This window comes from Heloderma suspectum, chromosome 5 (genome assembly GCF_057233095.1).
Source record: "Heloderma suspectum isolate Gila_16-S chromosome 5, 16-S_ref, whole genome shotgun sequence".
Taxonomy (NCBI): domain Eukaryota; kingdom Metazoa; phylum Chordata; class Lepidosauria; order Squamata; family Helodermatidae; genus Heloderma; species Heloderma suspectum.
Genome location: NC_139462.1, coordinates 191125977 through 191143244, shown reverse-complemented (window position 1 = coordinate 191143244; position 17268 = coordinate 191125977). Strand labels below are relative to the sequence as shown.

General features: G+C 44.0%; 1 protein-coding gene across 1 annotated transcript in view; it reads left to right on the top strand.

The window, feature by feature from the left end:
* Positions 1-14326, top strand: part of SDHAF3 (succinate dehydrogenase complex assembly factor 3) — a 47454-nt gene extending 33128 nt beyond the window's left edge. The window contains exon 3 of the mRNA XM_084858755.1: positions 14026-14326. Coding sequence (XP_084714881.1) covers positions 14026-14229 — 204 coding nt within the window. The 3' untranslated portion in view covers positions 14230-14326. The remainder of the gene's footprint in view (positions 1-14025) is intronic.
* The last annotated feature ends 2942 nt before the right edge of the window (positions 14327-17268 follow it).

Here is a 17268-nt window from a genome sequence, read left to right as displayed (position 1 = left end):
GCATGTTGGGCCCTCCTGGGCTGACTCTGCCCACTGCTGCATCCTTTCTTCTTTTTTCATAAAGTATTTTATAGCCAGGCAGTGGCTGGTGGGGCATGTATGTGGTTATTTATTTAAAACATTTCTGCCCTGTCCTATATCATTAGGATCTCAGGGCGGCATACATATAAAATCAGTTTAGACAGTATAAAACAATAAACAATTTAAACAGCTAAAAACATGTTAAACCATTAAGCAAGCTAATACCAATTTAAAATCTAAAACAATAAAAACAGTGTGCTACTTTGGGGAATGCATTTAGCCCTCAAAGGCTTTGATATAAAGCCATGTTTTTACTTGGCGCCAAAATGACACCAGTGTCTACGCCAATTGGGCCTTCAAGAGGAGGGCATTCCACAGCCTGAGTGCCACCACAGAAAAAGCCTTCTCTCACATCCCACAATCGTGTATGTCTCGTACTTGTGGGACGCAGAGGAGGGCTCCCTCAACAGATCTCAGTTCTCAAGCAGGCATATATAGGTGGAGGCACTCCCTCAAATATTGAGGTCCCAAGCCGCTTAGGGCTTTAAATGTCATTACTAGCACCTTGAATTCTAACCAGAAGCATATCGGTAGCAAGTGCAATTCCTTTAAGACTGGTGTTGTGTGGTCTTTGCAAGATGTTGTGGTCAACATTCTACCTATTTTTTACTAGCTGCAATGTCCGAGTCATCTTCAAGGGCAGCCCCACGTAAAATGCATTGCAGTAGTCTAATCGGGAAGTTACCAACGTGTGTACTACTGTGGCTAGGTTATCCCTGTCCAGGAAAGGCCATAGCTGGTGGATCAGCCAAAGCTGGCCCCAAGTACTCTGGGCCATGGAGTCCACCTGGGGCTCCAGTGACAGGGATGGATCTAGGAGTACTCCCAAGCTATGCACCTGCTCCTTCAGCAGGAGTGCAGCTCGGTCCAGGACAGGTTGCTTACCCAATTCCCAGACTCGGGAACTGCCAATCCCCAAAGCTTCTACCTTGTCAGGATTCAGCTTCATTTTATTGGCCCATTACAATACGTCCAGCCCATTACAGCCTCCAAGCACTGGTCCAGCACCTTCACTGCCCCAGATGACTCTGACAACAAGGAAAAATAGAGCTGAGCATCATTACCATACCGGTGACACCCCACCCCAAAACTCCTAATGACCTCACCCAACAGCCTCATATAGATGTTGAACAGCATGGAGGATAGAATAGAACCTGGTGGCACCCCACAGTTCATAGCCATGGGGCAGAACAGGAATCCCCCAATACCACTCTCTGGAATTGGCCCTGCAGGTAGGAACAGAACCACTGTAGCACAGTGCCCCCAATCCATCCCACAGAGCTGATCCAGTAAGATACCATGATCAATGGTATCAAAAGCCGCTGAGAGGTCCAGGAAGATCAACAGGGTAGCACTCTCCCTGTCTTTTCACCCAGAGCAGGCTGTCAAGTCAGAGCAACCAAGGCAGTTTCTGGGCCGTACCGTGGCCTGAAACCAGACTGAAATGGGTCCAGATAATCAGTTTCCTCCAAGAACGTCAGAAGCTGCCCACCCACCACACGCTCAAGCACCTTGCCCAAAAAGGGTTACAGATGTTCATTTTATTATTTTAACTTTAAAAATATGCAACCCAACAAAATGGTGCTTATTCTCAGGGAAATTTGTTTAGCACCAGGGTAGCAGAAGAAAACTTCAGTTTATAACTGTACTTGTGATGGTGCTAGGATTGAAGCGAATTTAAAAAGCAATATTGTACATGCTCAGTAGTTGCTGTTTGCTCTAACATATCAGGAATGTAAAACAGTTGTAAAGCATGGCAAGTGGGGGCGATGGGGAAGAAGAGCCATGTTAGTTGAGTGCTTCACAACTGAAGGCCCCCACCCCACAACATCCCCCCTCCCCATAAGACCATTATGTCCAGGGTCTAAAATTGCCTAGCTGCACCACTGTTGAAAGGTATTCCAAACAACACTGGGTACAATAAAGGAGTGTTTACCAATGAATAGAGCACCTTAAAAGCTGTCTTCTCTCTAGTATTCCTGTGAACATCACAGGCCTGTAGCAAACAGAAATTGCTTTTGAGTCTCTTTTCAGTTTCCAAAGCGGTTTACCATGTACCATGGAGGGATGGAGGAGGTAGGGATGTCAGAGAATTCCGCCACGGATCTTGGAGAGGCCGAATGCCAGTGCATTCGGCCCCCCGAAATCGGTGGTGGAACGGCCTGCCCCCCCCGGGACGAGACTTACCTGGGGCGGATCTTCCGGACGGCGGCGGCTCCAGTGGCGGCTCCGGCGGCAGTGCGGTGGCGGCTGGTCTTCCGACTGGCTGCCGCCACCGCCATTTCCAGTTAAAAAAAAACAAAAAACGTGATAGGCTACTTAAATGTTTACGTAGCCTATCGCGTCTGACTTTTTTTTTTTTAAACCGCTCGTACGCAAATGGCGGCGGCTGCGGCCGCCGCCATTTGAGTTCCTTATTTTGGCACGTCTTAGTCTACGTCAAGATTTATGTAGACTAAGACGGCGAAAATAAGGGGAACGCAAATAGCTACGGCTGCCGCCATTTGCGTACGCGCATTGTTGTTGTTTTTTTTTAAGTCAGACGTGATAGGCTACGTAAACATTTACGTAGCCTTTCACGGCTGACTGCAGGGACGCAAACGGCGGCAGCTACGGCCACCGCCATTTGCGTCCCTGCTAGCCAGTGGCCGGATGTCTGGCTGCTGGCGGAGCCGGCCGGCGGCTCCACAGAATCCCTGCGGAGCAGAGCCGGCTGGCCAGGATTCCGGGGGGAGGGATGGAACGCCTCCCCCCCACCATCAACATAATCTGCGAACAGGTAAGTGACTTTCGTACATCCCTAGGAGGAGGATGTCTGAGACTGGAGAAATGCAAATGAAGAGACACTTTGAACATTCACAACGAGATGCGTAATCCTTTGGAACCTGTCCTATAGCCATCTGCAAATATACCCAAGTGGAGGCAGGCTAGACGGAATCACCAAAATATTCACAGTTCTCTGCAAATCAAAACTCATTAGTACCACTAGCTGCACTTAATTTTTGTTAATTCAGGGCCACAAAGGTAGTGAATACATTATTTTACCAGGAAAAATGTTGCTATGGCAGCAGAGGGAGAAAATAAAGAAGTGGAGTTTTCAGTTTTATTTCTAAGAAGGTTACTCATTTTTAAACACTCCTTTATTTCTGACTGCCAGAGCAACATGGTTTATAAGGAAGCAGGGTTGGCATATTGTTTGATCTCTGTGAAGAGCTTAAAGAGGATTTGAAAGATTTTCCTCCCCTCCTCAAAAATAACCAACAACCATGGGGAGGGTGGGGTGGGGTGGGGGGAACAAAAGTTTAACCCTACAACTTTGTATTGAAGTCTAGATGTGGCAAACGGTATTCTGCATATAAATGAGTTAACATTTACATAACATTTTATCCCTTCAATTGTTTCTGCCCTTCTTCATGAGAGCCATCATTATGGGGGCTTTATTAAACTTGTAAACTTTATTTTCTGTATATTTGAACTTGGAAGTATTCAGAGGCACTGCCAGGTTTGGGCTGCTTTGCTGCCTTGCTGTTTCTCCCTTCTTATCAGGCAGCAGCAGAAGGGGAACAAATATGGCCAGTGGAGGTTGGTGGCTCCAGTGTCAGTGGGGCAGTAAATCTGCTCCAGGTTTCAGTCAGAACCAGTCAGAACTCTAAAGGACCTATCCAAGGTGCTTTGAATAGCTCCTTTGGAATTCTGACTGGTTCTGTCTAAAACCTGGAGCGGATGTACTGCCCCACTGACATCGGAGCCACCAGCCTCCACTGAATATGGCCTTTTCCCTTTCTAAGTAAAATGTTTTACAGAGGTTGTCAGAGCAAAGTTCCAGTGCACCCAGCTCCCTCTGTACAAAGTTTTTGGGGAAAGATAGGAAAAGGGAACAGTGGGCAGAATCCAGCAGGGCTGCTCCTCCTCCGCTGGATCTGTTGGGCTTGCGGGAGCATCCACGTCTAAAAACAACCACTGAAATGAGCAGAAACGCTTGTTTCTGGATCAGGGCAGGTCAGCGGAGCTCCCTTCTGAGAGCTCTGCTGACCTGACCTGTTCCAGAAATAACTCTTTCTGCGCATTTCAGGTTAGTTTTAGAAGTGTGAAAGCTGAATTGCACAAGTGGTCATTCCCGTGAGTGCACAGGTCCAGTAAGATACTACCCCATTTGTTCCCTTCATCCCCAGTCTTCTCCCTCCCTATCACTTCTCTTCTGCCTCCTTATCAGTGGCAGGAACAGTTGGTGATGACAGTGGCAGTGGAGGCTGGTGGCTCCAGTTTTGGGGAGGGGGGTGATGATTCCATTCCAGGTTTTAGTTAGAACCATTCATAACTCTAAAGGTGCTATCCAAGGTGCTGAACCAATTTTGGGGATAAGGCTCACCACCTTGCATGGCACATTTAGAGTCCTGGCTAGTTCTAACTAAAACCCAGAATGGAAACCCCGGCCCCCTGAAACTGGAGCTACCAGCCTCCACGGGGCAGTGGTGGGATGGGGGACACAAATGACCTCCAGACAGGCAGGTGTACTAGTAGGGCAAGGCTGGTGTGCAGTGTGGTGTAGTGGCAAGAGTGTTGGACTGGGAGCTGGGAGATCCGGGTTCTAGTCCCCACTCGGCCATGGAAGCTCACTGGGTGACTTTGGGCCAGTCACAGACTCTCAGCCCAACCCACCTCACAGGGTTGTTGTTGTGAGGATAAAATGGAGAGGAGGAGGATAATGTAAGCCGCCTTGGGTTCCTTGCAAGAGGAAAAAAGGTGGGGTATAAATGCAATAAATGCATGCATGCATGCCCTGCTTGGCCATCCCAGGATAGGGATGTCAGAGAAATCTGCAACAGAATCAAATGAGTTTGGATTTGAATGAATCTGACCCGCAGATTCCACAGCGAACCAGCTCTCCCCTTGTTGGGTGATTCTGTGAGCTTGCAGACCGATTTTCTAACTTTCCCGAATTTTTCGCAAATTTCATTGTAGAAAAATATGCAAAATAAAAAAACGGTCAAAAATGTCCATTTCCCCCATAGGCTAAAGTGTGAAAATGTGCATTTCAGCAAATTTGTGCTTTTTTGCATGCGTAAAATTGGGCGATTGCACATTTGCATAAATGTGAATTTGCACAAAATCGGAAACACCCCCCCCCCCGATTCCATCAATGGGCGGACGGCGGAACAAAAGGCACCTGACAAACCGTGAAACACAGACGGAACGGATTTTACACAGTCCATACATCCCTAGTCGAGGCTGTAGTCACACACCATTTTAAATCACAACATTTTCCCAAGTGTGACTGTGGCTGCAAGCTGAACCAGACACTGCTTTGGGGACACACAGCTAATAAGGGCATTGCAGCCGAGAGGGGACAGGCCTTTCGCCACTCCATTGCCCTCATTCGCTGTGCACCCCCAAAGGCAGCACACACCCACAAGCACACAGCCAAGCCTGGGGGATTCCCTTGCACGCACTAGCAAGGAAATCCCTTCCCTTATCTCCAATAGCTGATGAGAGATTGGAAATAAGCAAGGAATATCTCAGTCTTGTGTGTGTGTTTGTGTGTGTGTTTGTGTGTGTGTTTGTGTGTGTGTTTGTGTAACCCCCTGGCCCCACCTGATGTGGCTGTTGGGGCCAAAAGGGTTGTGCACCCCTAGGTTAGGTAGAGGGGTGAATAACAGGACAGGGAGTATTTAGGAAGAGCTACAGCAGCCTCATGTTCTCCAGCATCAGGGGACTTAAAGCTATCTAGATAGCAACCCATAGGTTAAACAAGTAGGATCTGCAACAAAATGTTGCAGCATGGAGTGCTTCTACTTATGGCTGGCTGGCTGGAACCCAGTCCTCTTCTAGAATACTCTATTCTACCCCCTCCCTCAGTAGTCAGCCAGCATGCCATGGCCAGTGGTCATACTCGCTCTTTATTAGACTATCGGGGGTGGGGGACCCTAAGGGGTTTTTTTAAAAGTTTTTTTTTGTATTTCTACAATCCTTGGGGTTGCCCCAGGCCTGCCGCGCTAATACTGCCCTCTTGTATGTGGGCAGTGCCATTTGGGCTACATGACAATCTGTAATTAGAGAACTGAGACCACTATTAGTATGTGTGTGTGTGTGTGTGTGTGTGTATGAATGAGATCATTAGGCATCTGATTTTTTCATTAAAAATATTAGTTATCATTTTCACTAACCCAGAATGAAAAAAAAATGCTTAGGATCAATTTTCTGATTGTCTGTAATGTGATAATAAATGAGACACGCCAAGTTTCATTAGCAGCGAGTTCTATTTTTTCATCTTTTCTTTTAAAAATAAGATGTCAGTGTTGCAATTTGATTAGATACCCTTTGCTGTGACGGTTTCTCATGTATTTGGTCTCTCTCTGCAATGAATCTTTATGACAGTAAAAGCAGAACTGAATCCTCCATGGAAATAAAGATTTGTTCCCGAAGAGAGACCCTGAATACAGAGTCAGAGAAATGCATGAAATATGTGACTTGAAAGTGTTGCCTGGAATTAATAATATTTATCTTTTGGCTCTCACAGCTGGGAAGCTGCTGATGTTGGCTTGGTATTTTCTGCGTACCTTTAAAAAACATTTTGGAATGGATATGTTCCTGATACCTGTTTATATGTTTGTATGTAAATAGTTTTTATACTATGTGTAATGTATTTTTAAGGTTTTAATCTTTGTAAACCACTCAGGGAGCTTCTTCGGCTATTGGGTGGTGTAGAAATGTAATAAATGAGTGACTGGTTCTGGTGCCTCCTCAGAGTCACTGTCATTGGAGGCTTCAGTCTCCGAGGACTCCTGATCTGGGGCCATGACAGTGGTGACTGGAGATAGAGGACCTTTTCTGTGGTGGTGCCCCATTTAAAAACACCTTTACAAGAACCCCCCCACACACACAATGTGCCAATTTTATTGGCCTTTCAGCAGTAAGTAAAGACAGTTCTGGTGCTTGTGTGGAAATCTGTTGATATTGGTGTGGGACTGTAGTTGTTAAGAGTATTAGGCTAGGCCTAGGGAGATCCAGGTTCAAATCCTACCCCCCTTCAGGCATGAACTTCTCACTGGGTGGCCTTGGGCCAGTCACGAACTCTCAGCCTAACCTACATCACAAGGTGGTTGTGAAGATAAAATGGGTGTGGGGAGAGAATCTTCTAGGCTGCCATGAGCTCCCTCGAGGAAAGGTGGGATATAAATGTAATAAATAAATAAATAATGTTGGGTTCTGAATGGCCTAGTTCTCACATAATGCTAACCCATGATTTATTTAACCTATGGTTTGTTGCCCTACTCAGGCTTTGTGTGGCATATGATCAAACAAAACTGTAGTTTGTTTTCTCAATCCCTTGGTTGGTTGTTTCCTTCCTCCTTCACCTGCTTCCTCCCTGTATCCGAAATGCTTTTGTGGCACTGTAGTACTGGCATCTAGAGTGGCTGGGGCTGTTTTTTTCCTTACCATGCTTGCCTGCTGCCTCTGTAGCCTGGTGAAACAACCCATGAACAGCACGCTGTTCTGGATTCAGATGTAATGACAACCCATGTTTTAAACAAACCAGAATTCATAATCCAACAACAAACCATGGGTTCTCTTTCTGGGTTGTTCATGGTTAACAAACCGTGGTTTGTTAGCATGGTCAGGTTCACACATCACAACAACCCAGAATTCAACAACCCGCTTAGCATTACGTGTGAACCAGGCCAATGAGTAAGAACTGCCCTGTTCACATAGGACCAAACTAGAAGTTACATTGCATAGGAGATGCAAGATTAGTCTCCTGACTTGTTTTAAAAGCATTGCAAAGTGGCCACAGGAAGCTGCCACTTTGAGTGGAGGAATGTACTAAATTCCCCCTTCATCAAGCTGCCTAAAACAACAACGATCCTGTGTCAAGGCTCTAAGACTCATGTTTGCATGAAAGATGAGAGGCTGCAGCAGCCTTCCTCAACCAGGTATTCTCCGGGTTTTTTAGACTATAGCTTCCAGGCAGTGAAGGCTGGTGGCTCCGATGTCAGTGGGGCAGTGAATCCCGCTTCAGGTTTCAGTCAGAACATTTGCACGTTGAATAGTTCCTTTAGAGTCCTGGCTGGTTCTGACTGAATCCTGAAGCAGATTTACCACCCCACTGACATCGGAACCACCAGCCTTCACTGCTTCCAGGATTCCTGGTGAGTATTTTATTATTTTATTATTTATTTAAAATATTTCTTGGCCACCTTTCAGGTCAGAAGTACTGTCAAGGTGGCTTACGGTAATAAAATTCATAAAAACAGTTAAAATATTAAGTGATAAAAACAACAATAAAAGCCAACAGTAAAACCAGCAACAATGATAACAGCAGTAACAGCGACAGTAGCAGTCATATCAAGAGAAGGCCAAGGTGAAATAATATGTTTTCAAGGCCTTTTTAAAAGTCTGCAATGATGGAGCATGGCAGACCTCCGATGACAGCTTGTTCCAGAGGTGTGGGGCCACTGCAGAGAAGGCCTCACATGTGGTCACACACCTGACTGCTTTCTCGGTGGGCAAATGAGAAGGGCCTCTCTTTAAGATCAGAAAGAGAGGCCCTTCTCATTTGCCCACCCGAGAGAGCAGTCATGTGCGGGCAGGCTGATATGGGTGAAGGCAGTCCTTCAAGTAACTTGGTCCCAAACCATTTAAGGCTTTGACCATGGCTGGGACATATGGGACATATAGTCCAAAATATTTGGAGGTCACCAGGTTGGAGAAGGATGAGCTACAGGTAAAATTATAAGTTTCAAGAGGTCCAGAGTTAAATTTTTTGAGGAAGATCCCTCATTCTATTTCCTAGTGATGGTTGTGGATTTGTGCAGTGCAAATATTTGTAACCTGATTTGGGAAAGTACTTGAACATATGCTTATTTCTTTGGGCAGACACTCAGACTGGGTTTACTGTCTGACTTGTTTAGCACCTTGCAAGATCAACTTGGCTACTGTGTATGTGTGTGTGTGGTGGGGGGAGGGTAGCATTAGCATGTGGAATACTTTGAAATATCTGGAGTGCGGAAGGTGATGTTTTTCAAAGACCCAAATGTCTTTGAACTGCACAGGTCTTTCTATCAATGGCATTTTTAAAAGGATCTCCAAATTAGTGTGGTACTAGGTTCATGTTTTTTTCAATGGACTTGGAGCCCCTGATTCCCCTTTGGTTTCTTTGGAAATCCTACTCAACATGCATGCCCTTCTATCTCCTTAAGCTAGGAGTTTCATACATGCCTAGTTTACTTTAAGACTGCAGAAAACTAAGAACTAAATTTCCTTGAAGACATGTAAGATTTTTGTTATTGACTTCAGTGGCACAACAATGGAAAACAAGAAGCCTGTTGGAAAACCTTTCTAGGCACCAGTAATCCTTAAATAATCACTGGGTGTTTGGAAAGGAGCTGGAATTGTCTGAGCATGAGAAGTTGTTTTGACACTTCGATCTCTGGGTGGATTAGACAACCAGTTTCTCTACCTGACTCTCTTTGGAGGCTCTGTTGGATTCAGGCAACCTTTTCCCCCTACCCAGTATGTACTGAAGTTTGCAGTTTCCTATGGGCAGGAATCAAGTGAAGTTAGGTTGTTTGAAAAAGTTCAATAGGTGATGGAATACTTAGGTACCACTAAGTGAAGTCATAGCTCCATTTTTACCAACTTGTGGCTACAGAAGGGAATGTTTATTCTGAAAATTAATGATGACAACGACGATAGATTTGGGGGGAATCTACCTTATGTGAAATGATCCAATAGGACTCAAGAATGTTTAATGCATCCTGATGTGTTAGTTAACTAGTAGATCTGGGTGTCTAAACCGTTTATGAATTTTGCACAGCTTCTCTCTGCTTTGTCCCCTCCAGCTCTCTTGCTCTTAGTGTCCAGTTTGCAAATCTCTCATAGGTGTTGGGACAGAGGAAAATATCCACATTGATTTCTGGAATAGGCTGCAACAGTGGCATAAAGAGTGAAAGCCTGTTGTCTTACTGCTACGGTTAATTGTAGATATCTTTGTGACTCAGCCAGGACAGCTCCTAGCAGCAGCAGGAAGGATCCCATCCAGCACCCGCACCTGGCATCTCTGGGTAGCTGCTGAGTCCCCAGTGCTCCAGCAGGGCCCGCTGATACTGACCTCTGCCTCAAACCCTCTACATCAGGCAGCTGGGTCTGTGAACCTCCATTGTAATTTCCCCAGTGCCGTGGAGTAACACTTCATTGGGCACTGTGGCAGTTGTGGAGAATTAAAATGGCAGATCCCAGCCACCATTGAAGTGCTGTTGCTAGTGCCAGGTAAACCTGAATGGGGCCTATCAACTGAAGAGTGGGTCCACCAGAGGGCACTTTGCCCAGGGCCCCTCAAACCTGGAGCTGCCCCTGGCAAGGACAACCAAGAAATTCTGCTGCTTGCCAGACCTACAAAGGGGGTGGTAGCAGGAATGACCAGTGTGGCATGGCAGGAAGAGAAGGGCAAAGGTAGCGAAATGGAGAAGAAGGAGATCCTTTTTCCTTCCTCTGCCCCACACCAAGTGTTCATGTGTTGTATACGTGCACACGTCAGATGCGGGGTGCGCCCCTCTGCACTCCCATCCCTGAACTATTGCATGTCATAACCCCTGCACTATTACTTGGGTGTGATATTCTTGGTTCCTGCACCAAACAGCAATTTGTGATACCGCAGCACATGTTGTCTCTTCTGATGGGCAACTCACTTATCATTTTCACTGGTTCTTATTAAGTCCATGTTTCTCAAAGTGTGAATTAGGTGTCTCCAAAAGCACATGAGCAATTGGTAAGGGGAGACATGGGTTCTTGTCTGATTACTTTCATGCCATTTTTTTTAGTACAGCATGACTGAACCAGAAAATGGCATGCAGCAGTTTCCCCCTTCCCATCGTGCCTCATCATCCATCCCTGTGAGTAACTATATAAAATGTATCTCTGCCATTCTACATAGTTCCCACATGGCATTGACTGATGGTGCAAAGGACCAGCGGATCAATAATGACCATTATTGTGACAGTTTGATAACTCTGTCTAAATGCAATGAGACAAAGTGGTCAGCAAATTTCAACACTAGAACAATAAATGCTTGGAGTGCAGTGTTTGTTTATTCAATACCAGGGGAAATGAATTCACTGAAAATCAAGGAAAATAACATCGCCAAAAAGCATGACATCCTGTGTAAAAGAAATCCCACACCTCACCCCAATGATATGACGTTTAAGCAGATTCATTGCACTAACAAAGGCAGCTTGAAATAACCTGATAAATCATTGCTGATGACTTGGTACATGAGTTCAGATTAAAATGCAAAATAACTTGTCAATTCAAATTACCTTTCTTAATTTATTCTGTCATTTGATCTACTTAAGTGTTTCATGTGATCTTTTTATACATTCTTTTAATTTGGTTGCAGAATGTAGGTTGCTGTGGAGTTGTAACCGTTGCCAAAGTGAAAACAAACCTTAGGACAGCAAGTGAAATTGTGGGGTAGCTAATGTTTCTGCTATTTACTGTTAGATTTTCAGAATGCAATGGTAAAATGAAGAGCAATGATGCTTCTCAAGATTACTGAGTAATAACTTTGTTTAAAGTAACTGTTTCAAAAATCACTGTTACAGATTATATGATTAGGTTTAAAGAAGAAAGACAACATTGTATGAAATGAAGAAGTTCATAACATTATCAATCCCTAATTTCTTAAACAGATATATATTTTAAAGAAGGCACTGGCTGAGCTTATGTAAGGCATAATGGACTTATACTTAAAATTGCTGGCCCTTTGACTGTAGTACTTGGAATTAGTTCCATTAAACTACTCAGCTTTTCTAGATGAGGCTTTTATTGTGTGCATGCCATTCCTCACTCACGGTAGTTTACATGTGGTTTAGATGACACTGGCATTCTCCAGTGCCTCTCCCATGCTTTCCAAGCATTTTTGCAAGGGGTTTTTTGATTGGGGAAAGTCCGCAGTTTGGGGGAATGGTGGAATCAAAAGCTAGTGTAGTTGCGTAATTTCGTGCAGAAAAGGGCAACTAAAATGATCAAGGGGCTGGAGCAACTCTCTTATGAGGGAAGAGTACAACAGCTGGGATTGTTTGGCTTGGGAAAAAGGTGAGTAAGGGGAGACATGATAGAGGAGTATGAAATTATGCCTCGTGTCGAGAACATGGATAAGAAGACATTTTTCCTTCTCTCTCATAATACTAGAACCTGGGATCATCCCATGAAGCTAATTGGCATCTGGTTTCAGGACAAATAAAAGGGAGTACTTCTTCACACAGTGCATAGACAAACTATGGAATTTGCTACCACAAGACACCATGAGTTGGCCACTGTGTGAATAGAATGCTGGACTAGATGGACCCTTGGTATGATCCAGCATGGCTCTTCTTATGTTCTTCTACCACAGCATCACCTAGAGGTTATCTAGCAGAACATATAGAAAGGCAGAAAAAGACACCGCAGCCCCCAAATAATCCCATGTGTAGAGGATCCTATCTTAATCCCACAAAGAATCCAGAAGCAAAAACCATGGTAAAGTGGCAGATTAAAAGCCTCGTCTAGAAAAGCCCATTTTAGAAAGGATCTGTTCTTTTTCCATACAGCACACTTAGTTTCATTAGCCAAAATTGAGGACATAATTATGCATGCTTACATACTATGGAAACAAATTAAGTCTTACACCAATAGAACTTAAGTGTGTACAGCTGCATTGAAGCAAGTAGGATTTATCAATTGGATTTATCCATCAGTGGAAGTTATCAGTAAGTACATGTTACAGGATCATGGTTAAAAATTTAACACTGATCCAGAAGGAGTTGGGCATGAATACCTCCAAGATTAACTGAACATACTGAAGTGCATTTGGAAGCAGATGGCAAACTGATTGCTGCAGGGATCCACAAATACTGATACTGATCAGCCAGACAGACTATTTAATTTACTGAAATCTCAAGTCGTTTTCAGTATGTGAAACATCAACAGCAGAAACCCTATAAGCTTTGGTCAAATTAGCTGTAAAAAAAACAGCAGATCCTGCATTTTTAATCACAGTCATTTAGTCATTATCTTAATTGCTTCTTAGCTACCACAGCAACGAACAGGAATAAATACAAAACTTGGTCATGCTACAATTGCACTGAATGGACAACAATATCATGTCCATTCAATGCAACCATTATATATTCGCTTTAATATTCTGCAGATTCTGCAGTGGGCCGGCTTTTTCCATGTTGCGTTATTCCGTAGACTTTCAGACCAGAGTTTACTTGGGGTGGGGTGGGGTGGAAATGTGCATTTGCGCAAGTGCCTATTAGTGCTATGAGCATTTACAAACAGGAACAAAATTCTTGTATGTCCCTAAAAAAAAAATCCCAATCTGTCAATGAGTCGACAACAGAAGGAAAGATGCCTGACAATCCGTGAAACACAGATATAACAAAATCCATACATCCCAATGCCTAACAGATAAATCGTTTTTGGCTTTAAGATAAAAAGGAGAGAAGTAAGCATATAATGCAAAAGATTTTCCACTACCCTGACCTAAAAGTAGATAAATAGATTCGTAACTGGTTTTAGCATAGTTACCATCTAAATGCAGTAAAGGATTTTCTTAGCGGGCTATTGGTGGAGTGTGTATTAAATTGAGGGCGGTTCAATGCACAGTCATTAAAAATTAGAGTGATACATGGACTCGAATTTCCAGTGCCAAATCTAAAAGCTAAATTTGACTTGGAGGATCAGGCCGCAGACAGTGGTGTCAGCCAAAGCCTGCATCTCTGTCATACAAGCTCTGTTTTCCTGGTACTAGTCGCCACCCAAATGGCTGTGTTCAGTATTATACCGGAAACGCCTGGGCATGTTGGTTCAGTGGAAGGTTTAGGGCGGCTCACAGGAAAACAGGATAGCTTCAAATCGTAAACATTACTCACTGAAGTCTTTCTTTCCTCTCCTCCTCCTCCTTAGAACTATGCAGCAGTGCTGTGGCAGCAAGCTAACCAAAACGTACAGAGCTCAACTAGTCAGCCTCGCTTTGGAGCCCACCTCTCAGAGGAGAAACTTAATGCCCTAGCAGACGAGCAACTTGGACAGCTACAGGAACTAATGTGTGAAGCTACCAAACCCAAGAGACAGTTTAATGTTTTGGATGATGCAGAAAACAAACACTAACGTATTACTTTGAGTACACTTTAAGTAATTTTATGGTACTTCTTCCTGCTTTACTTTTGAAGACAGACTCACTCTGAAGAATAAATTAAGCTGATGTACATTCTTTCTGTTTTATTTCAACCTCCAGGGATATGCATGATGAATATTTAGAAATAGATATAGTCCCATTTATATTAATTATGGCCTACGCTCGTGCTTAGAATAACGGAATACTTGGTATTTCTGAAAGTTTTGCCTGTGTTCAATTTGTCACATGCAGGTGGCAGGGATTAAAATGGAATTCTTTGTGGTAAGATTGGATTTTTTTCTGGATAGTCACAGCAAATTCAGATCCCAGTACTGTAAATGTGAAGCTAGGGTTTTCTACTCTAGTGTGCATCCCTTTGTACTTACAGGGAATCTGATTTGCCATGCTGTTTTCCATTTACCCAATTTGGGATCTCTTCACAGACTGCTTGAGTATTCACCATCCTGAATACTTTGGTGTCAGTGGCAAATTTGGCTAATTCACTGCCCACTCCTAACTCAATACCATTTATGGAGGTCTTTCAATAGTACTGGGCCCAATACAGGTCCTATGGGAGAGCCCACTACTTCCTTGCTTCTTTAATGGAAAACTGTCCATATAATTCCTACCATCTGGTTCTTATTTAAATATTTATCATTCTATAAGAGGAACTATCCACTAAAGAATAAATGTGCTAAGTTTACTCAGAAGCCATTGGTTTTGAATGATGGACTATGCAAAAAGTGCTTTGGAAGACCAAGTTCACCATGGCCTGATTTACATGTACCACTATATTCTAGTTCATGTGCTCTCCCCTTCCCCTCTGCTCCCACTTCTATTTTCCACAATAGAAAATAGAATTCCACAATAACCACAGTTGTCATGCCCAAGCGTGAATGAACTGCAGTTAGTGTTAACTATAGTTTATGGAATCAAGCCAGCCTCAAACTGTGGTTTATTATCCTAGCATGTTTCCCTAAACCATAGTTAACACTAGCCACCACTCTTGTTTCAGGTGAAATTAAGAACTGTGCATAGTTGAAAATGGAAGTAGAAGCTTCCAATCTCGTCACAGCTGTACCAGAGGAAAAGAGAGCAGAGGAGACCGTGTGAGGCTAAGCCTCACCCAAGTTAATTTCCAAAGTGCTAAACTTTGTGTGATTCACAGTGCAATGCTATACATGTTTACTTAGAAGTAAATCCCATTGTTGTCAGGATTCCCTTAGCCCCACTTTACTTCAACGCCCAAACATACACAGACGAAAAGCTTCAGTCTACAGCTTTTAATCCATTACTTCACAGGGTCATACAGATGCAAATTCTCAGAGACTGTCCATCTACAAAATAATGCCTTCAATGGATTCAAATAGAATTTATGAGAGTTGCCCACCATTTGAAGAGAGAAGCAGTCTGGCTAGCCTAACTTAAAGAAGAAAGGTCCCTCTCTTGTCATGAAGCCTCTAAGTGCAGCTTTTCATGCAAAGCCAATCGGGTAGACAATCTAAGTTTCGCCCCTGCCTTCTCTCTCTTTGCTCTGCACCTGCATTTGGCAACTATTAGTTAATCATCCCCAAACCCCTTCTCCTCCTGTTTGCTACCTCTCACAGGAGAAGGTGAAAAGAGACCCTCATGCTCAGCCATCTAGATGTTTGTAACCTGAGAAGCAAGCCTACTCATATCTAGACTAGCCTAGAAAAACACCTCCCCCATGTCTGATAGCTCTTCAAAATCTGAACTGCTATCCCACTCCCTGCGCTCAGAAACACCCCTGTCAATTGGGTTCAGTGGGATTTAATCCAAGTTAAGTGGGCACAGGATTGCAGCCTTAGTGTTATATCTGAATGCAGCCAGTGTTCTGTTAGATCACCCCTCTATACACGTTGGTTGACATTCTCAAATAATTTTATAAGGTTGCTGAGGTAGGACTCTCCTAAGGCTTAGTTACTAGAAGTAAGAACTTTTAGCTAAAATACCCTAGTATTCTTTGTAAGTTCGTTTGTATTTTGGCCACACCCCATTTGCTTTCGGCCCCACCAAGTACTGGAATGTGGCCCTCAAGCACGTATCTGAAATAGAATTTGGCCCTCAGGCTGGAAAATGCTGCCCTACCCCTGCCATGAAACTCAACATTAAAAAAACTAAGATCGTGGCATCTGGCCCTATCACTTCCTGGCATATAGAAGGGGAAGAAATGGAAGCAGTGACAGCTTTTACTTTCTTGGGCTCCAAGATCACCACAGATGGTGATTGTAGCCATGAAATTAAAAGACGCTTGCTCCTTGGAAGGAAAGCTATGGCAAACCTAGACAGCATAGTAAGAAGCAGAGACATCACCTTGCCAACAAAGGTCCGTCTAATCAAAGCTATGGTTTTCCCAGTAGTAATGTATGGCTGTGAGAGCTGGACTATAAGGAAGGCTGAGCGCCGAAGAATTGATGCTTTTGAACTGTGGTGCTGGAGAAGACTCTTACGAGTCCCCTGGACTGCAAGGAGGTCAAATCAGTCCATCCTAAAGGAAATCAAGCCTGAGTGCTCATTGGAAGGACAGATACTGAAGTTGAAGCTGAAATATTTTGGCCACCTAATGCGAAGAGAAAACTCTCTGGAAAAGACCCTGATGCTGGGAAAGACTGAAGGCAAAAGGAGAAGGGGACGGCAGAGGATGAGATGGCTAGATAGCATCACCGATGCAATGAATATGAACTTGAGCACACTCCGGGAGAGAGCGGAGGACAGGAAGGCCTGGCGTGCTATGGTCCATGGGGTCACGAAGAGTCGGACACGACTGAACGACTGAACAACAACCCCTGCCATAGGGGTTGGAACATGACTGGGGAGTGAGATAAGCTTCCCCACACTGTGTTCAAAGTAAGATAGTCCATCCCCCCACATGCCTGTAATTAAGTTATTTTTTAAAAAAAGAATATAGCTATGTGCTATGCAATAAATGTAATGTGTAGTTTGGCCTTCAGCTGTGGATTTGTGCTTGTATGTGCAGCTCATCCTTATGTATGGCTCATGGGGTGCAGCAG